General features: G+C 33.2%; 1 protein-coding gene across 1 annotated transcript; it reads right to left on the bottom strand.

Moving 5' to 3' along the window:
- Positions 1 to 3,344: 3,344 nt before the first annotated feature.
- On the bottom strand, positions 3,345 to 16,729 carry LOC132734436 (exosome complex component CSL4-like). The gene is made up of 7 exons (XM_060721176.1): positions 16,687 to 16,729; positions 11,155 to 11,276; positions 10,588 to 10,659; positions 9,661 to 9,749; positions 8,654 to 8,687; positions 7,699 to 7,831; positions 3,345 to 4,303 (listed from the first exon to the last, which is right to left on the bottom strand). The coding sequence occupies exons 1-7, from the start codon at positions 16,712 to 16,714 to the stop codon at positions 4,188 to 4,190; spliced, it is 594 nt and encodes a 197-aa protein (XP_060577159.1). The 5' UTR covers positions 16,715 to 16,729; the 3' UTR covers positions 3,345 to 4,187.
- Positions 16,730 to 16,868: the final 139 nt, after the last annotated feature.

Raw genomic sequence — 16,868 nt, 5'->3', positions numbered from 1 at the left:
CCATCTCCTGGTCATGACCAATCACCATACCAAGTTTGAAGTTCCTATGCCTAAGGGTTCTTAAGTTATTGATCGGAAACCGTTTTTACCTAAGAGGTCAATGTGACCTTGACCTTTGATCCACCTTGACCCCAAAATCAATAGGGGTCATCTACTGATCATGACCAATCCCCAAATCAAGTTTGAAGTCCCTAGGCCTAAGGATTCTTTAGTTATTGACCGGAAACCGTTTTTACCTACAAGGTCAATGTGACCTTGACCTTTGACCCCTTAACCCCAAAATCAATAGGGGTCATCTGCTGGTCATAACCAATCACCATACCAAGTTTGAAGTTCCTAGGCCTAAGGGTTCTTAAGTTATTGATCGGAAACCGTTTTTACCTTAGAGGTCAATGTGACCTTGACCTTTGACCCCAAAATCAATAGGGGTCATCTACTGATCATGACCAATCACCATACCAAGTTTGAAGTTCCTAGGCCTAAGCGTTCTTTAGTTATTGATTGGAAACCTTTTTGCTTACAAGGTCAATGTTACCTTGACCTTTGACCCTTGACTCCAAAATCAATAGGGGTCATCTACTAGTCATGGCCAATCACCATACCAAGTTTGAAGTTCCTAGGCCTAAGGGTTCTTTAGTTATCACTCGGAAACCATTTGGTCTACGGACCGACGGACTGACAAGTGCAAAGCAATATAGCCCCTCTTCTTTGAAGTGGGGGCATAATAATGATATAATAGTGTCAGCTGATATTTCATGGCTTTTGTCTTAGCACAGTAAGTATCTTAAATTGACTTTTTCATCATTCAGTCTGAACAAAAATGTTTTTCAGGGAAAACAAGGCAATATTTAGTAAATACTGACTCAATAAAAAAAAAAAACAACACTTGCTTCAAGATTTAAAACAAGAGGGCCATGATGGCCCTGAGGTCGCTCACCTGTATATAGGCCCCCCCCCACCCCCGGGCCAATTTTTACCCAAGGGCTTTTATTTGTTTATTTGAACAGACTTGGTAGACACCCATAAGAAGATGTTTCATGCTAAACATCTAAGTTCTAGCTCATTGGGTTTTAAAGTTTTTACTATACACATATAGTTAAAAACAATGACACCCCTGGGGCAGGGCCAGTTTTGACCCCGGGGCTTTTATTTGAACAAACTTTGTAGATATTTACTTAAAGACGTTTCATGCTTAATATCTAAACTCTAGCTATTTGGGTTTTTTCAAAGAAGATTTTCAAGTTTTTGCTATACACATATAAGGAAAATCAATGACCTCCCCCCCCCCCCCGGCGGGGCCAGTTTTGACCCCAGGGCTTTTATTTGAACATACTTGGTAGACACCCATTAGAACATGTTTCATGCTAAATATCTTAGCTCTAGCTCTTTGGGTTCTTTAAAAGAAGATTTTTTAAGTTTTTACTATATGCATATAGGGAAAATCAATGACCCCCTGGGGCGGGGCCAATTTTGACCCAAGGGCTTTTATTTGAACAAACTTGGTAGACATTCACTAGAAGATGTTTCATGCCAAATATCTTAGCTCTAGCTCTTATGGTTCTTTAAAAGAAGATTTTTTAAGTTTTTACTATATGCATATAGGGAAATCAATGACCCCCCGGGGTGGGGCCAATTTTGACCACAGGGCTTTAATTTGAACAAACTTGGTAGACACTCACTAGAAGATGTTTCATGCTTAATATCTTAGCTCTAGCTCTTTTGGTTCTTTAAAAGAAGATTTTTTTAAGTTTTTACTATATGCATATAGGGAAAATCAATGACCCCCTGGGGCGGGGCCAATTTTGACCCCAGGGCTTTTATTTGAACAAACTTGGTAGACATTCACTAGAAGATATGCAGGACTATTAATATCTGCAACACCGGTTTTAATGATGCCTCAACACATCGACCTGTACATAACTTAAGTAAACCAAAAACTCACTCATGTAGCATTGATTTCAGAGAACTTGTAACAAAACTTACTTTACATTTAAAACCACAACTGAGAACAAATCTTCCGCTAGTTAATTAACAAGAGCGATCAGTAATCACATGTGTCCCCTCATGATGGCCAATTTCATGTACGGACAAATTTTGTGACAGACGGACAGACAGTGCACAACTAGACTTGGTACTGATCATTCCTGTAAAGTTTGGATAAAATTGCACCAGTAGTTTATGAGGAGTAGTCTGGACAAGCTTTTGCGTATCTGGCAACACACAGAAAAAAACACCTTTTTATCAAAGGGCCATAACTCGGCCAAAAATCATTCAACCAGAAAACCCGTGCAATATGCGCAAGGACTTGAGCTACAGATCAATCCTGTAAAGTTACATTGAAATTGCATTAGTGGTATAAGAGAAGTAGTCCGGACAAACTTTAAAAATAAAAATTATTTAAGGGCCATAACTCTGACAAAAATCATTGAACCAGAAAATGCTGACAATATGCACAACAATACTTGGTACTGATCATTCCTGTAAAGTTTGGATAAAATTGCACCAGTAGTTTATGAGGAGTAGTCTGGACAAGCTTTTGTGTATCTGGCAACACACAGAAAAAAAACACCTTTTTATCAAAGGGCAATAACTCGGCCACAAATCATTCAACCGGAAAACCCGTGCAATATGCCCAAGGACTTGAGCTACAGATCAATCCTGTAAAGTTTCATTGAAATTGCATTAGTGGTATAAGAGAAGTAGTCCGGACAAACTTTAAAATTAAAAATTATTAAAGGGCCATAACTCTGACAAAAATCATTGAACCGGAAAAGGCTGACAATATGCACAACTAGACTTGGTACTGATCATTCCTGTAAAGTTTGGATGAAATTGCACCTGTAGTTTATGAGGAGTAGTCCGGACAAGTTTTGTGACGGACGGACAGACAGACAGACGACGGAGAAGTGATCCCTATATGACGCCACTACTCCGTAGAGGCGTCACAAAAATGAAACAACAAATAAAAAACAAAAACAAAAAACAGTGCTGCGTTTAGTGCAGATCTATATAAAGGCAAGTTTAAAGATAAATTGGCGTTTTTATTTTCAATTCCGAGTGGGTTTTGCAAATTTAAGCAAAACACACGCGTAATTATGCTAGACTGCTTGATTGTGTAGTAAATAGCCGGACTAAAGACCTAACCTATATTCACTAGGATTTATGAGCTATCACATTTTTAACAGATTAAAAACAATCTAGCCAGTGTGCCGATGTTTCAGTACCTGTACTGTTAATTCAACAACAAGCTCATCATTTGTCAAAAATCTTTCTATTTGAAAGACCCTGGAATGAGTTAACATTTCTTAAGGACTAAAATATGAAGAGTAATATATACATGTACATAAATGTTCATGATATTTTATTACAAATGGTAATACGAAACATTAAACAATATAAATGAAAACAACGAAATATAAGACACATACAATATCCCAGCAAAACACAAAACATAACATCATGGCCATCCAGCAACTGCTAAGTAAATTGCTCATTATTGCTGAGGTCATAAACTCAGGAAATATTCATTAACTCTCTCCTAAATATCTTTAAAGGTCTTGTCCATCTTTCAATTAGGATTGATCCATTCATCATTATTGGGAAATTTTCAAAATAGCACTGACTGAATAACAGAGCAGTGTAGACCATGATCAGATGGCACAATGATCTGGCATATTTTGATCTGCACTGGTTGCAAGGGTAGAATCTGTTTGCCTCCAGCAAACTACAAGTTAAGTGTCATGACTTTTTTGTACTGGTCATTAAATTCATAAAGTAGCACTACTACAGTACTTTTAGTTCTAAGGATATAAGTACTGAAGTGCCAGAGAAGAGATTACCTATAATCTAAATTCACAAAAGAAACAATGTACCATAATATAGAAAAGTAGATCACACATCTTAATATTGTCCTAACTACCTGCTCTGCTAATGTCACTTGAAGCAGACAAAAAAATGGATAGATAGAATGTTAACTGAATTAATGATCCTTGGGTCTTTTTCTTTAGTTATTTCCTTTTGCTGAACAGTGGCATCCCTTATTCTATTGTCATGTAAATCTATTATGTGTTTACAGAAATATGGGCCATAAACCTAATCTTGTTACTTGTACCAGACAGATAGATGGTTCATTAATGCACAGTCTAATTCCCGCAGAAGTGACTGGGGTGGTGTTAAAAACAGAACAACTATGTGTCCGAGTATACAATATATTGTGGTTGAACTTTAGCAACTTTTCTGTACTCCTCTGTAAGTGTTTTAGGGCACCTCATCTTATTCCAGCTGACCGGTACAAGACTCGCTCCTGAAAAAGTAACACATGCTATAAACATAACATCGTACTATCAACAAAAACCTTTTATTATTAAAAGGGAGATAATTCAGTATTCAGTATTTTAAGTTCACAAAATGCCTTTGCACTTTGTGTTAGGCTGTATCTCCATCTATTTTAGAGAAATCAAAAACCACTTCATTCACCTTGTAGTGCAGACAATCATGTCCCATCCTCCCTCCTATCTCCAACACTACATAAGAAGTGGCAGGGTTGTAGATTCTGGCAATGATTTATTATTAGGTTACTGTTGCATAATGTCTAGTGTTAAAGACGCTTATATTTGGTACTTAATTCTCTCTATTGTAAGATAATCAATTTGCTCACGTTTATTTGGCAAAGCCATGCAACAAAAACGTCTAGCTTATATACTGCATTATAAATTGTTTTGCTCAAAAAATGAAACTATTTATAATGCAGTATATGTCATTTTAACACATTTTTTTATCATATCTCTGCCAATTAGTTCAACGTAACCAGCTGTCCTGGAAAATCAACCAATTATTACTAACTTTCGTACAAGTTACCAACCACTAATTCCATATGATTTCAAAATTAGAGGTGAAAAACAAAAGACCATCAAACTCAAAGTAAAAATTTATTATCATAGTGCCTCGCCTGCCCTGGATTGAAAATCTGATGCTCTCGCTGCTGACCTAAGTGAGCGGACAAAGTATGACTTAATCATGTATATGCCAGCATACTTCTATATATTTACCTAACAAAGCACTACTTAGAACAGAGTACACTAGTTCCTGAAAAAGTTTCCGATCAGCTAACAGATTTTTCTACAATAACTGACAGTGAAATTATAAAAAAAAATTTATCTTATAATTCTGCAAATATTATCATTTCAGCTAATAAATGCAACAACTTTTTAAATTTTTACCTAAATTATTATTATGAATCGAGAACAAATCATTACTGACCCATGTTCCTGTTCTTCAAAATTTCACAACCACTTTTCAATCAGTTAACAAAATATATACTGTATCACATAAAAAATATCATACAATGTTAAAATATCACCAGTTATGTATTTTGAATTTTGATATCTATTTGTAGTAGTAAAGCTGTCACAATTGGGGTATGGATGTACATCTCAATTTGCATTACAGAAAAAGCATGTTCTTGTGAAATTTTTAGGATCTTAGGGTCTATATGACCCCATTTCTTACTGAAAAGTTATCAAAGAGAATGTTTTTCCTTGGTTAAGTGACTGTTACTTTACTGATGTATTACCTTCCAATTAAGAATTGTATGGTAAAATATGTACATATTAAAATTATAGCTTTTTAAGTGCACTATACATTATGACTTAATGATATTGAAACAGTTGTCCAACTAAGTATTTTTTCTGCAGACTGACAAAAAACTGAGTTTGTAAATCAATTATTTTTAGAAAATAATTGCGATTTGTAACTGGGTAAATAAAGGATTTGCGGAAAACACACATTTTACATATTTTGAACTAAAATACTGGTATTTTATTTTTTATCGCCATAAATGACATTGCTGCTGATAAATGTTGTCAAGATAAATACAAGATGTGCTTACAGTTTGGTTACATGGTAAATAAGGTCAAAAATAAAGAAATTCTAGGGATGATTGAAAAGTGGTTGTGACTGAAAACTGGCAGTATGTGGATAATACATGTATTTAATATAACAATGTATTATCACTATTAAAAGGGAAATAATTCAGTAATTTTAGCTCACTAATGGCCTTGCACTCTAAAAACACTGAAGAGTACACTCCTTTACTTCTTACACCAAATCATCATTTATATCAATGAAACGTAAAGCAATGAAAATGTTATAAAAATAGCATTCCAATCTATGTTAAATGAAATATGGTCATAATTTGAACCTCTACATGCACTTATCATGATGCTCATACAATTAATCCACTTAATACGTTTAATGTTTCCAATTGTAACAAGTGGATAGATGAACTTCAGCACTCAAGAATGATGTGTGTGTATAATAATCATTGTCATTAATAAAGAGTACATATAATACATGAATTTTTCATGACCTTAGAGCAATAACTGGTTAACTCCTATTAAATGTAAAAGGACTAAACTCATTACTGCACTAAGGTGACCAGTTATTGTATAATATCATGAATTTCATGGAACACTTCAGCTCTTTACTTTATATAATAAATTATGAAAAAAAATAAAAAAAGAAATTACCTAATTATGTAATATACAAGTCTATATGATTTTCCAGGAATATATATTTATTTTCTTAATAATTTTTTTATTCCAATGTGAAGACATGACATAGAAAAATATGTTTATCTCATAAATACAGTAAACTCACAGCATTAAATATTATTAACTAATATGACATAATGTATATATACATTATGTCAAAAATGTTAAAATTCATATATTAAAATCTTAACAAAGGCTATCCTTTCATACAGTATTACTATGTACAACTAAAATTTAAGCAATGAGATTGAATATTATGATTAGTTAGATATCAGAAATAGTTCTTTAAAAAAATTGTTTAATTTTGCAACTCAGATTTTAGTGCAATACCAGCAAGCATTATAAAATATCTTTTAAAATTTCAGACTAAAACAAATTTTAATACATAAATATCAAAGAATGTTTAATTTGAGCCGCGTCACAACAAAACCAACATAATGGGTTTGCAACCAGCATGGATCCAGACAAGCCTGCGCATCCGCGCAGTCTGATCAGGATCCATGCTGTTCACGAACCATGCTGTTCGCTTACCAACTCTATAACAAGTAGAGAAACTGAACAGTATGGATCCTGATCAGAATGCGCGGATGCGCAGGCTGGTCTGGATCTATGCTGGTTACAAACCCATTATGTTGATTTTGTTATGACGCGGCTCATTTTCTTTTAATACATTGTCTGCTAGCTGCAACTGAAGCTACCTGTGTGCGACAAGACTAAGAAATGCCGCCATTTCTATACCATCTCATGACCTGATCATGGTCTGCCATGTGTGCTATTAAATCATTTCAAATTAAAAAATTTCCCTAAAAATGATAGTTTTGTCTTGACTGAAAAAATGGACCAAGTCCAGTTAGGAAAAGTTATGTATGAAATATCTTTTATCCAAAAGGTTGACTGACAGAATGTTTTTTTTCTCTCGATAATATTTGGTTATATTCGGAAATGAAAATAATTCCTTATTTTCCAATTTGAAGCTATATTTAAACACTGTTAACAAATCTTTGTATGAAACGAAAAATTCTAGGCACCATGTGCATGTTGCATGTAAATTTCCAATTTTAATCAAATGGGAATGGGCCTTATTCTTAAAATACTGAAATACAATTGTGCACTGAAAAGTATAGAATTAATTATAAAATAAAATCACCTGCTTCACTGGTTGCTATGACAACACCCAATTCATTTTCTGCCGTAGTAAGAAGGTAAGACTGTGAATCACCAAGGGAGATCACTCTAGCAATCACAATATCACCAGGCCTGAAACATTTATACATCTCAACCTGTAATGATAAAATTAACTAAAAAGATTTTTTTTTGTTTATTGTGAGCTATCATTAATGATAGAGAATTAGTTATACCACAATAATGATTTTGTAAATATGGCCACCTTTAAACCTTGAATAAACCTTTAATATCCTGAATTTGTAATGTATTTGCCATACTGTGACTCTGGAATAGTCCTCCTCATATTTTGAAGTTTTCTAAATCAAAATTGCCAAAAGAAAATGCTACCAATAGTAAAGAGCTTTGTAAGACTGCACTGTGGCCTGACTATATTAAAGATGGCATATGCTCATCACTGTAAAAATTTAAAGCAAAACAAACTCAAGCTACACTGTGGGTTACTTTTAGTCACTTGATATAGAAATGTTTTAAATTAACAATGTAAAGTTTAATAAATCAAAGTATGACAAACCTAGGCAATGACAAATATCATCAATATTTTGAAACAAAATGCATTTTGTGTGAATTTTGTGAAAAAGGTACCTGAAAACATATTAACAGATTGAGCCCTACAGAAGGTACACACATTTTACCTGAAACCCCATAAAATTGTTGAGCCCCACATAGTTTCAGTGTAACCCAACCAAAGGTTTGAGCCCCACAGAAGGGTACGCACAGTTTACAAGATACCTGACTACAGGTTTGAGCACTACAGAAGGTAAGACAAAAGGTACAAACACAATATATTTGACAGTCTTCACCAAAAGATATTAGAAAGTAAAAAGTGTGTAATTTGCTGTGTATGATGTTCATTTTACAGTGGTCTTAAGCTGAAGTTTGACTGTATATCTATAAAGATAAATAAAAGATCATCAAACCTTATCTTTTTCAGTGGCCCTGACATCTTCCTTCCTGAAAAAAAACAAAACATTTTTTTTTACTTCAATAATTATGCTTAAAGAGGCCATAAAAAGTTCAAAGGCTGCCAGTTAAATGGCATTCAGAAAATTACTGAAAAACAGTTTTCAATATTTGATACATATTTGACCTTACACTTTGACCTGAAGATGTGATAAACAGTATAAGTTGATTAATAATTTTATTTTCAAAAAAAAATAAAAATACCTGATTGATAATTGAAATATTCATTCTAAAAATCTTTGCATTTTCACGATACTTGTACTGTTTGTCAGAGATGTTTGAATTTCAAATATTATAAAGATATTCACTTGAACTGAAATAACACCCTCGGCTTCTTTACTTTTTTAAAGTAATTTTCAGCGCTATATATTATTATACTTCAAGAGCCATTCATTTTGATTTTTTATCAGGGGAGAGAACTGGAGCATTATGTTTTCTTAAGTCTATCTAGAATACTCACCCCTGGGTAAAATTGTAAAAAATTACTGAACGAGTGATTAATAATATCTGTCATATTTTGCGGTTCGGATCGGAATATCCGTCCCGAGGTGACCCGCCCATGGGCGGGTGACCGAGGGACGGATTTTCCGATCCAAACCGCAAACATATGTCTGATATTTTTTCTTGCATATTCTACCATATTCCATTATATTTTATCTTTATTTTCAATGAAAATTTAGATCAATTCAACCGTAACTACTTTCATTCAACAGCGTATGAATCACAAAATCATTCATAATGGTAAAATGACGTCATCTTTATCGTGCCATTGTACAGCACGCGACTCATCTGGAACCCCCCATGCCAGATGAAATTTCTGGCATGGGTAAAACTAACGGAAACGCCAGTCTGATATGCAAGAAATTCATTTCCAGCATGATAGATCCAAATAACACAATGTGAAGCCACATTAGGCTATATAGTAAAAGGTTTACAAGATATTAATTAACATATAATATTTCACCTTATCATCCCACGGAAGGAATCTTTTAATGTAGTTTTTCCAACTCTAATGATGGCACATTTACAAAACCTAGGGTTCACATTGGTCACCTGAAATAAATGATCATGTAGTTATGTTTGAGAAAACAAGTCTGTGGGGTTGCTGGTAACACAGAAGACCCTCAATTTCATCACAGCAACAAGAATCTTGACCATCAGTAGAAGCAAAGTTACATGATATAATTCTGTATAATTATGGCCACCTATCCTATCCAAATACTTATTGTTAGTTATTGTCATTAGTAGCCTTATCTTAACTTTTTATGTTACCATAGCAATCATGTTTTGTAAACATTTTCAAGAAAAAAAATACTGTCATAATCTCTAGTTTCCATGACTGTATTCACATCCTTAATAAATATCAATTAACCAGGCTGCCATATTGTTTAGAACTGTCAAAATATTCATATCTTTACAATTTTCCAGTACCATTGAAAAAAAAATGATATGAAGACAGGAAGATACCAGGATTGTTTCCTCTCATGAAAGAGTTTTTATAAACTGAATCACTTTTAATTTGATTGGTTTCATGACTCTAGGTCAATTACTTTTTGAGCTACGTGCGACACAAAAAGAGAACGGACGGATGGATGGACAGACAAGGATAAACCTAAATGCCCCCGCCCCCATAGTGGGGGAACAAAAAGCATTAACCTTAAAGACACACTCTCAAATCAATTCCTGGAACCAACCAGTTATAATCAATGAGCATACTCTCTTGCTCAAGGAAACAACAGCTTACCCCTGAATGGGTTTGAACCCAAGTGGCCAGCTATCTTTAGATAACTAGCCTGACTAGTTAACCACTCAGCCATGCCGCAACATAAAAGAATTTGATGTCCCTGGCGTGAATCTAACTGGTTAAAATGGCTACTCCTCATATTCTTACCTTTGCTGTAACTAGAGCATCAACAGATGGGACAACGTTTTCCTCTGCATTCCTTACCACCTCCACCAATGTCTAAACAAAGAATGTATATCATTTCAATAATAAAATATGATCAAAAATAAAATATGAGTTTCCAAATTAAAGGAAAAATCATTTTTACCATTGAAGTAATGCATGGGTGAGCAGGCATGCCTGATTCTATAGCATGTGTATACTGTTGGGAAAGGCTAAAAACTTTCAGTTTCGGCAGGTCCTAATTTAATAACTTGGTTATTTACGGACAAGTCTTTGCCACCAGTATCTCCAGGTGTTAGTTTAAAAATAAAGCATAATGATTCCCTTTAGTTTAAAATAATGAAGTAAAGATGTATATCAAGGTTTCAGTCAAGATTTATATCAACCATCAATAGTACTGGATGGCACATAAACAAAATTTCACCATTATATAAAATCTGTCATAAAGAATGGACAATAACATATCAAATTTAAAGCAAAAAGTTCAATATACAAATTTGGCAGGTAAAGGAATATAAATGAAGTTTATAGTTGTACTAAAACATTACTCACCATCCCATCTTCATTTTTTGTAGTTATTAATGGACCTGCGAGTGATGAATATATGAAACTGTTTCTGGTGTAAGTGCCTCGACCAGCCTTCAACTTATCTTCTTCCCGACATAAACGCTGTCCTAAAATATACAAAAACACCTGCAGTCAGAAAAACAGCGCACAACTAGTCTTTGCTTTATAACAGTTAATAATCCCTTGGTGTGATTACATCTAATTTTTGGGTGTGATTATAAGAAAAACAAAAGCCAGGCAGTAAAATTATGGATCTTAGTCAGTGACCTACCAACCATGATTCCAAAAGACACATGCAACATTTCAATGAATATCTTAAAGGGTCGAGGGGAGGGAATCAACTTCCGAACAAAATTAAATTAAATAATCAACTTTCATCAATTCAATTTCCATATATTGAAAACCAGGATAACTATGCTTTAAATATAACAATTGAATGGGGGAAAATTGTTGAATTAAAATTGAGTAAAAATATATACTTTTTCAAGTGGGAAATCAAGCACACATTTTGCCACAAATTAATAATATGATAAAGATACATGCAGGGCTGCAGATAACATGCGTATTTGCGTAATTACCCAATTAAAATGTCAAAAAAAGCAATAGAAATAATAACTAAGGGTAAAAAAAAGTAAATAAATTCTTATTTATAATATGCAAACTACATTGGAACTGGTGGGTAAAGACATAAGTTTTACTTAATGCTGTACATCAGGCAGATCATACTGTTTCAGACTGTTTTAACCTTTAAATCATATCAGGCAGCTTGGACATCTCCTAGGCCAATAAACCATAAAGCATAGTAGTAAGTAGCTTTTTTATTACCATACAAAACCTACAACAGTCTACAATGAAGGTCAGAAATTTTGGGTAAAATATATGAACATTTGCTTCAAAACCCAAATTGGTTAGAGTGGGTAGGGTAAACAAGAGCTGTCAGAAGGACAGCGCGCTCGACTTTTTTAGTGCTTGCCTATAAAACAAAACTTTGACAGTTAAGGGCACACAAGACTTTAACTAGGAATTTCTAAGTACAAATCAAGAAACATTTTCACAGAGTTATCTTCTCTTGCTTACAGATAGGTCTCATGATGGCACATAAGAACTCCAACTTCCAAAGTAATATCTCAAATGGTTAGGTCAACAAGTGGACAAGAATGAAAATTTTAACTGAGTCAAAAAGGGCCATAATTCAAATAAAATCCTTAACAGAATTACCTTCTCCTGCCCATGTTTGGGACCATGATGGTAAACAAGTATTCCAACTTTCAATTTAATATCTCAACCAGTTCAGTCAAAAAGTTGACTGGTACAAAAAACTTAACCAAGATTCTAAGTCGATAAAAGGCCTTAATTTTTAAAACAAATCCCTGACAGAGTTACCTTCTCTTGCGTACAGATGGGGGTAATGATGTGAAAATAGCATTAAAAGTTTCAAAGCAATATCTCAAAAGGGTTAAGGCAATAAGTGGATTTTACCCATATTCAATGTATTTTCTAAGTCAAAAAGGGGCATAATTCTGTCAAAAACCTTGACAGAGTTATGTCCTCTTGTCTGTTGATGAAGGTCGTGATGGTAAACAAGTATGGTCAGTTTCAAAGCAATACTTCCAATGGTTTTGAAATAAAGTGAGGTGGTACAAAAAACTTAACCAAGCTCAATACACTTTCTAAGTCAAAAAAGGGCCATAATTCTGTCAAAAACCTTGACAGAGTTATGTACTCTTGTCTGTAGATGGAGGTTATGATGGTGAACAAGTATGGTAAGTTTCAAAGCCATACTTGTAATACTTCTGAAATAAAGTGGGGTGGTACGAAAAACTTAACCAAGGTGTGACGCCGACGCCGGGGCGAGTAGGATAGCTCCCCTTTTCATAGAAAAGTCGAGCTAAAAATACAGAAATAACTCTAAGAAAATAGAAAAAAACCTAATAGATCACAAAACAAGGGGTAATCACCCAATATACACAAAATGTTATCTGTAGCCCTGTACATGTATGGAGATGAAAATAATTAATTAATGTTTTGCAAATTATAAGCATGGATAGGGAAAATTTAATAGATCTATACAAATCTTCACACTTGATATATTTTTCTAAAGTTTAGTGGCTTTTTTTTCCCAACTTTGATCGCTTATTTGGAGGCTTGCATAAAAAGAAGAAGAACAAAATAACTACAGTCACTTGAAAACACAACTTTTTTATGTTCAATCTAAAAAAAGTTTGATTTTTTTTTTAAAAGTTTGATTTTTTTTTTACAAACTGAACAGTTTACATTTTACAGTTCAATACAATTATGTATAATATTCTTTTTATTTCAAAGTTCCAAATCATTCTGCAAATCGCAAATAATATACATGTACACAAATTTTGTATTCTATTCTAATCAATAAAATTATCAAGTCATTCACCTTATCCCACCTTATTATCACAATTATCACTTGGAATTTTCTGTAAGATATTTATACACCATAAAGCAATAATGAATCAATTGCTCTAAATAAAAGTAAATACATATACAAGACTATTTCAAAATCGAAATTCTTTCAGTTAATTCTGTTTAGTCGGCAAACCATGACATTTTATACCCTTGAATTTATATGATTTCATAGTAACCTATAAAATAATGGTGACTTTGTGCAATGAATTTGCCCAGATTACATTTTTAGAACAGTCCATTATCAATTTGGTGGTTATCAAAAATTAAAGTAAGTAAGCCAGCTGTATTGAGGCTGGTCAGACTGTAAAAATGTGCAGACTAGCCTGGCTCCATACAGGTGGCAAAGGCTTAATCACTATTTGTTCTAGTAGGTTAATAGTTAAAGTCTCTACCAAGTCAGAGCCTCTGATAAAGAAGCTTTAGATGCGAGGCTTTAATTACATGTATACATAGCTCTCGGTCAATAGATAATTAATCTCTGCACCTTTCTCCTCGATGTTGCTGTAATAACGACATGGTTCTTAATCATAAAAAAAAAACACCATAATTTTGAAGCTGCGGAAAATTCCACTTGTCCAGTTGGACTTAATTAATTTTGTCACAATACAGTTACAATCAGTTACTGTTTTGGAAAATATAACAAAAGCTGTCGGTAGGACAGCACGCTCGACTATTCTAAGTGCTTGATAGTAAAAGAGCCTTGATAATGTTAAATTTTTTAAGTTCACAAAAGGGCTAATTTTTTTTTATAAATTTATATTATAGGCCTTAGAGAGAGTCTAATTATACAGTATTGGCTTGACTATTTGGAAGGTAATGTCACAAGGGTGTTTTATTGAGTATAATAATACTAATTACCTATGAATACATAAATTTGACAGAAATGGTACAAAGACTTGCTATAAGATTTTTTATAAAATAAATCACTGCTTTATTATTATGAATGCATAAAATTGTCCCAAAAAAGGCACAAACCCTTCAGTAGTTATTGAGATAACAGCTTACAAGCAAAACTTTACCATGAATTTCTAAGTTGAAAAAGGGGAGAAAAAAACTGCCTAAATGCAAGATAGAATTATGGATCTTTGTCAGTGACCTACAATTATGACCCTAAATGCATATGTGAAGTTTTAAATAAATATCTTTAATAGTTATTGAGATAACATGCATGTAAACATTAACCAAGACACTAAGTAGAAAAGGGGATATGAATCAGCCTTAATGCAAGACAGAGTTATGGAACTTGGTCAGTGACATACAACTATGACCCTCCAATTATGACCCTATTTTAGTGCATGTGTAAAGTTTCAAGTAAATATCTTTGAAGACCTTTAACCAAAATTTCTAAGTTTCAAAGGGGCAAATAATTCTGCAAATATTGCAGGCAGAGTTATGCAATTTGCAAACTGATGTACATTGTTACTATAAAAAAGTATTTTAAATTTCAATTGAATATCTCAAGCAATAATTGAGATATTTGACTTTACAAAAAAACTTCAACCAAAATTTCTAAGTTAAAAATGGGCATAATTCTGTCAATATTGTAGGCAGAGTTATCCAACTTGTCAATCTGATGTACCTTGTTACTATAAAAAAAGTATTTTAAATTTCAATTGAATATCTCAAGCAATAATTGAGATATTTGACTTTACAAAAAACTTTAACCAAAATTTCTAAGTTAAAAATGGGCATAATTCTGTCAATATTGTAGGCAGAGTTATCCAACTTGTCAATCTGATGTACCTTGTTACTATAAAAAAGTAGTGTAAGTTTCAATTGAATATCTCAAGCAATAATTGAGATATTTGACTTTACAAAAAACTTAACCAAAATTTCTAAGTTAAAAAGGGGCATAATTCTGTCAATATTGTAGGCAGAGTTATCCAACTTGTCAATCTGATGTACCTTGTTACTATAAATAAGTATTGTAAGTTTCAATTGAATATCTCAAGTAATAATTGAGATATTTGACTTTACAAAAAACTTTAACCAACGCAGACGCCGACGCGGACGCCGGGGCGACTACAATAGCTCTCATAATTTCTTCGAATAGTCAAGCTAAAAATGAAATAAGTTTAACTTTGAGTTTATACATATTTATTTTATTACAGATATGTTCACAATTATATATTCAAGTTTATGAAAAGTCTTTTTGAACATCAGTTTTAATAAAACATGTACAATGTTAAAATTTTTATTGTACAATGTACATGTAATGTATGCAGAAAACAAGTCTGAACAGTGGCAAACTCCAGCACTAGTACAGATTACTCTATGTTCTTTGCCTAGAGGTAGATGAGTGGGGACAAGTGGTCTTAATATCTAGTCGGGCGCCACCATTTTCAATGTAAATCAATGATAATAGGCCGAGTCACTGTTACTGTTATTTTCCGATAACAAACAATTGCAACTTTTTGGAATAATAATAATCGTTGAGAACTCCGAATGAAAACAGAAGCAATTCAGACTTCCCGTTCATAGGCTTTGCCTAATTTCATATTACATATGAATAATCTGTAGCTGAGTGTAAAGTTAGGAAAGTATGTGGAAATAAGAAAACAAATTGAACTTAACCAGTGTTAACTCTTTTTCATTTCAATTTTTTTTATACATGTACATTAATGTCATGGCAATATAGATTTGGGTCTTTCAAATAGAATAGATAAAAAAGAGCCCAAGGGCAGAGTATCAAGTTCTTCCAGTATACTGGCCACATTCAACTAACTGAAGTTTACTGTCAGGTTTACTGCTAGATCTACATGTACATGTTTCTAGACATCAATAATAACGGAACTGCCAGAAAATGATTACAAAAACACATAAAACAAGATTCTTGGTTATTAACTGTCTGCTATCTCGCCTCATCCAGCGAGTATTTCAACATTCAGGATTTTTTTCTTTATTTCCAAGTGTCGCGAAAACACATAACTTTTCAAATTCTCTTAAATAATGTAAATTCTGACAATGATCTGACAATGAAACTTGTAAATTGTGTTATTCTGAAAATTTTATCAGCAATGATATTTTAAAAATAATATTTTGTTAGCTCAGTAGAAAGAAAAAATTCTTTCAAAATACCTGGAACACAAACCATGGGCGCAGACATCTTGGATTATTCCAATAATAAAAGGGTGGTATATTTATGAGCAATTTTTGCATTAAGCTAAAAAATATGTAACCAAAGAGAAGAAAATCCAAGATGTATTTTCAAACTAAATTTAAAGCTGAATACTTTTTAATTTCCTTTTATTTATACGTAT

This window comes from Ruditapes philippinarum, unplaced genomic scaffold (genome assembly GCF_026571515.1).
Source record: "Ruditapes philippinarum isolate M1 unplaced genomic scaffold, ASM2657151v2 ctg216_1_1_1_1, whole genome shotgun sequence".
NCBI lineage: Eukaryota > Metazoa > Mollusca > Bivalvia > Venerida > Veneridae > Ruditapes > Ruditapes philippinarum.
The sequence above is the reverse complement of the archived record's forward strand: the minus strand, read 5'-3'. Positions and strand labels throughout refer to the sequence as shown.

What these genes read in the sequence shown, in the direction of transcription:
- LOC132734436 (XM_060721176.1), bottom strand. Translation starts at nt 16,714, where the DNA reads ATGTCTGCGCCCATGGTTTGTGTTCCAG. An exon ending in GCCCATGGTTTGTGTTCCAG is followed by an intron (nt 11,277 to 16,686) that starts GTATTTTGAAAG and finishes TGTATATTTTAG; the next exon opens with GACAGCGTTTATGTCGGGAA. An exon ending in CATAGCAACCAGTGAAGCAG is followed by an intron (nt 4,304 to 7,698) that starts GTGATTTTATTT and finishes TTACTTTTTCAG; the next exon opens with GAGCGAGTCTTGTACCGGTC.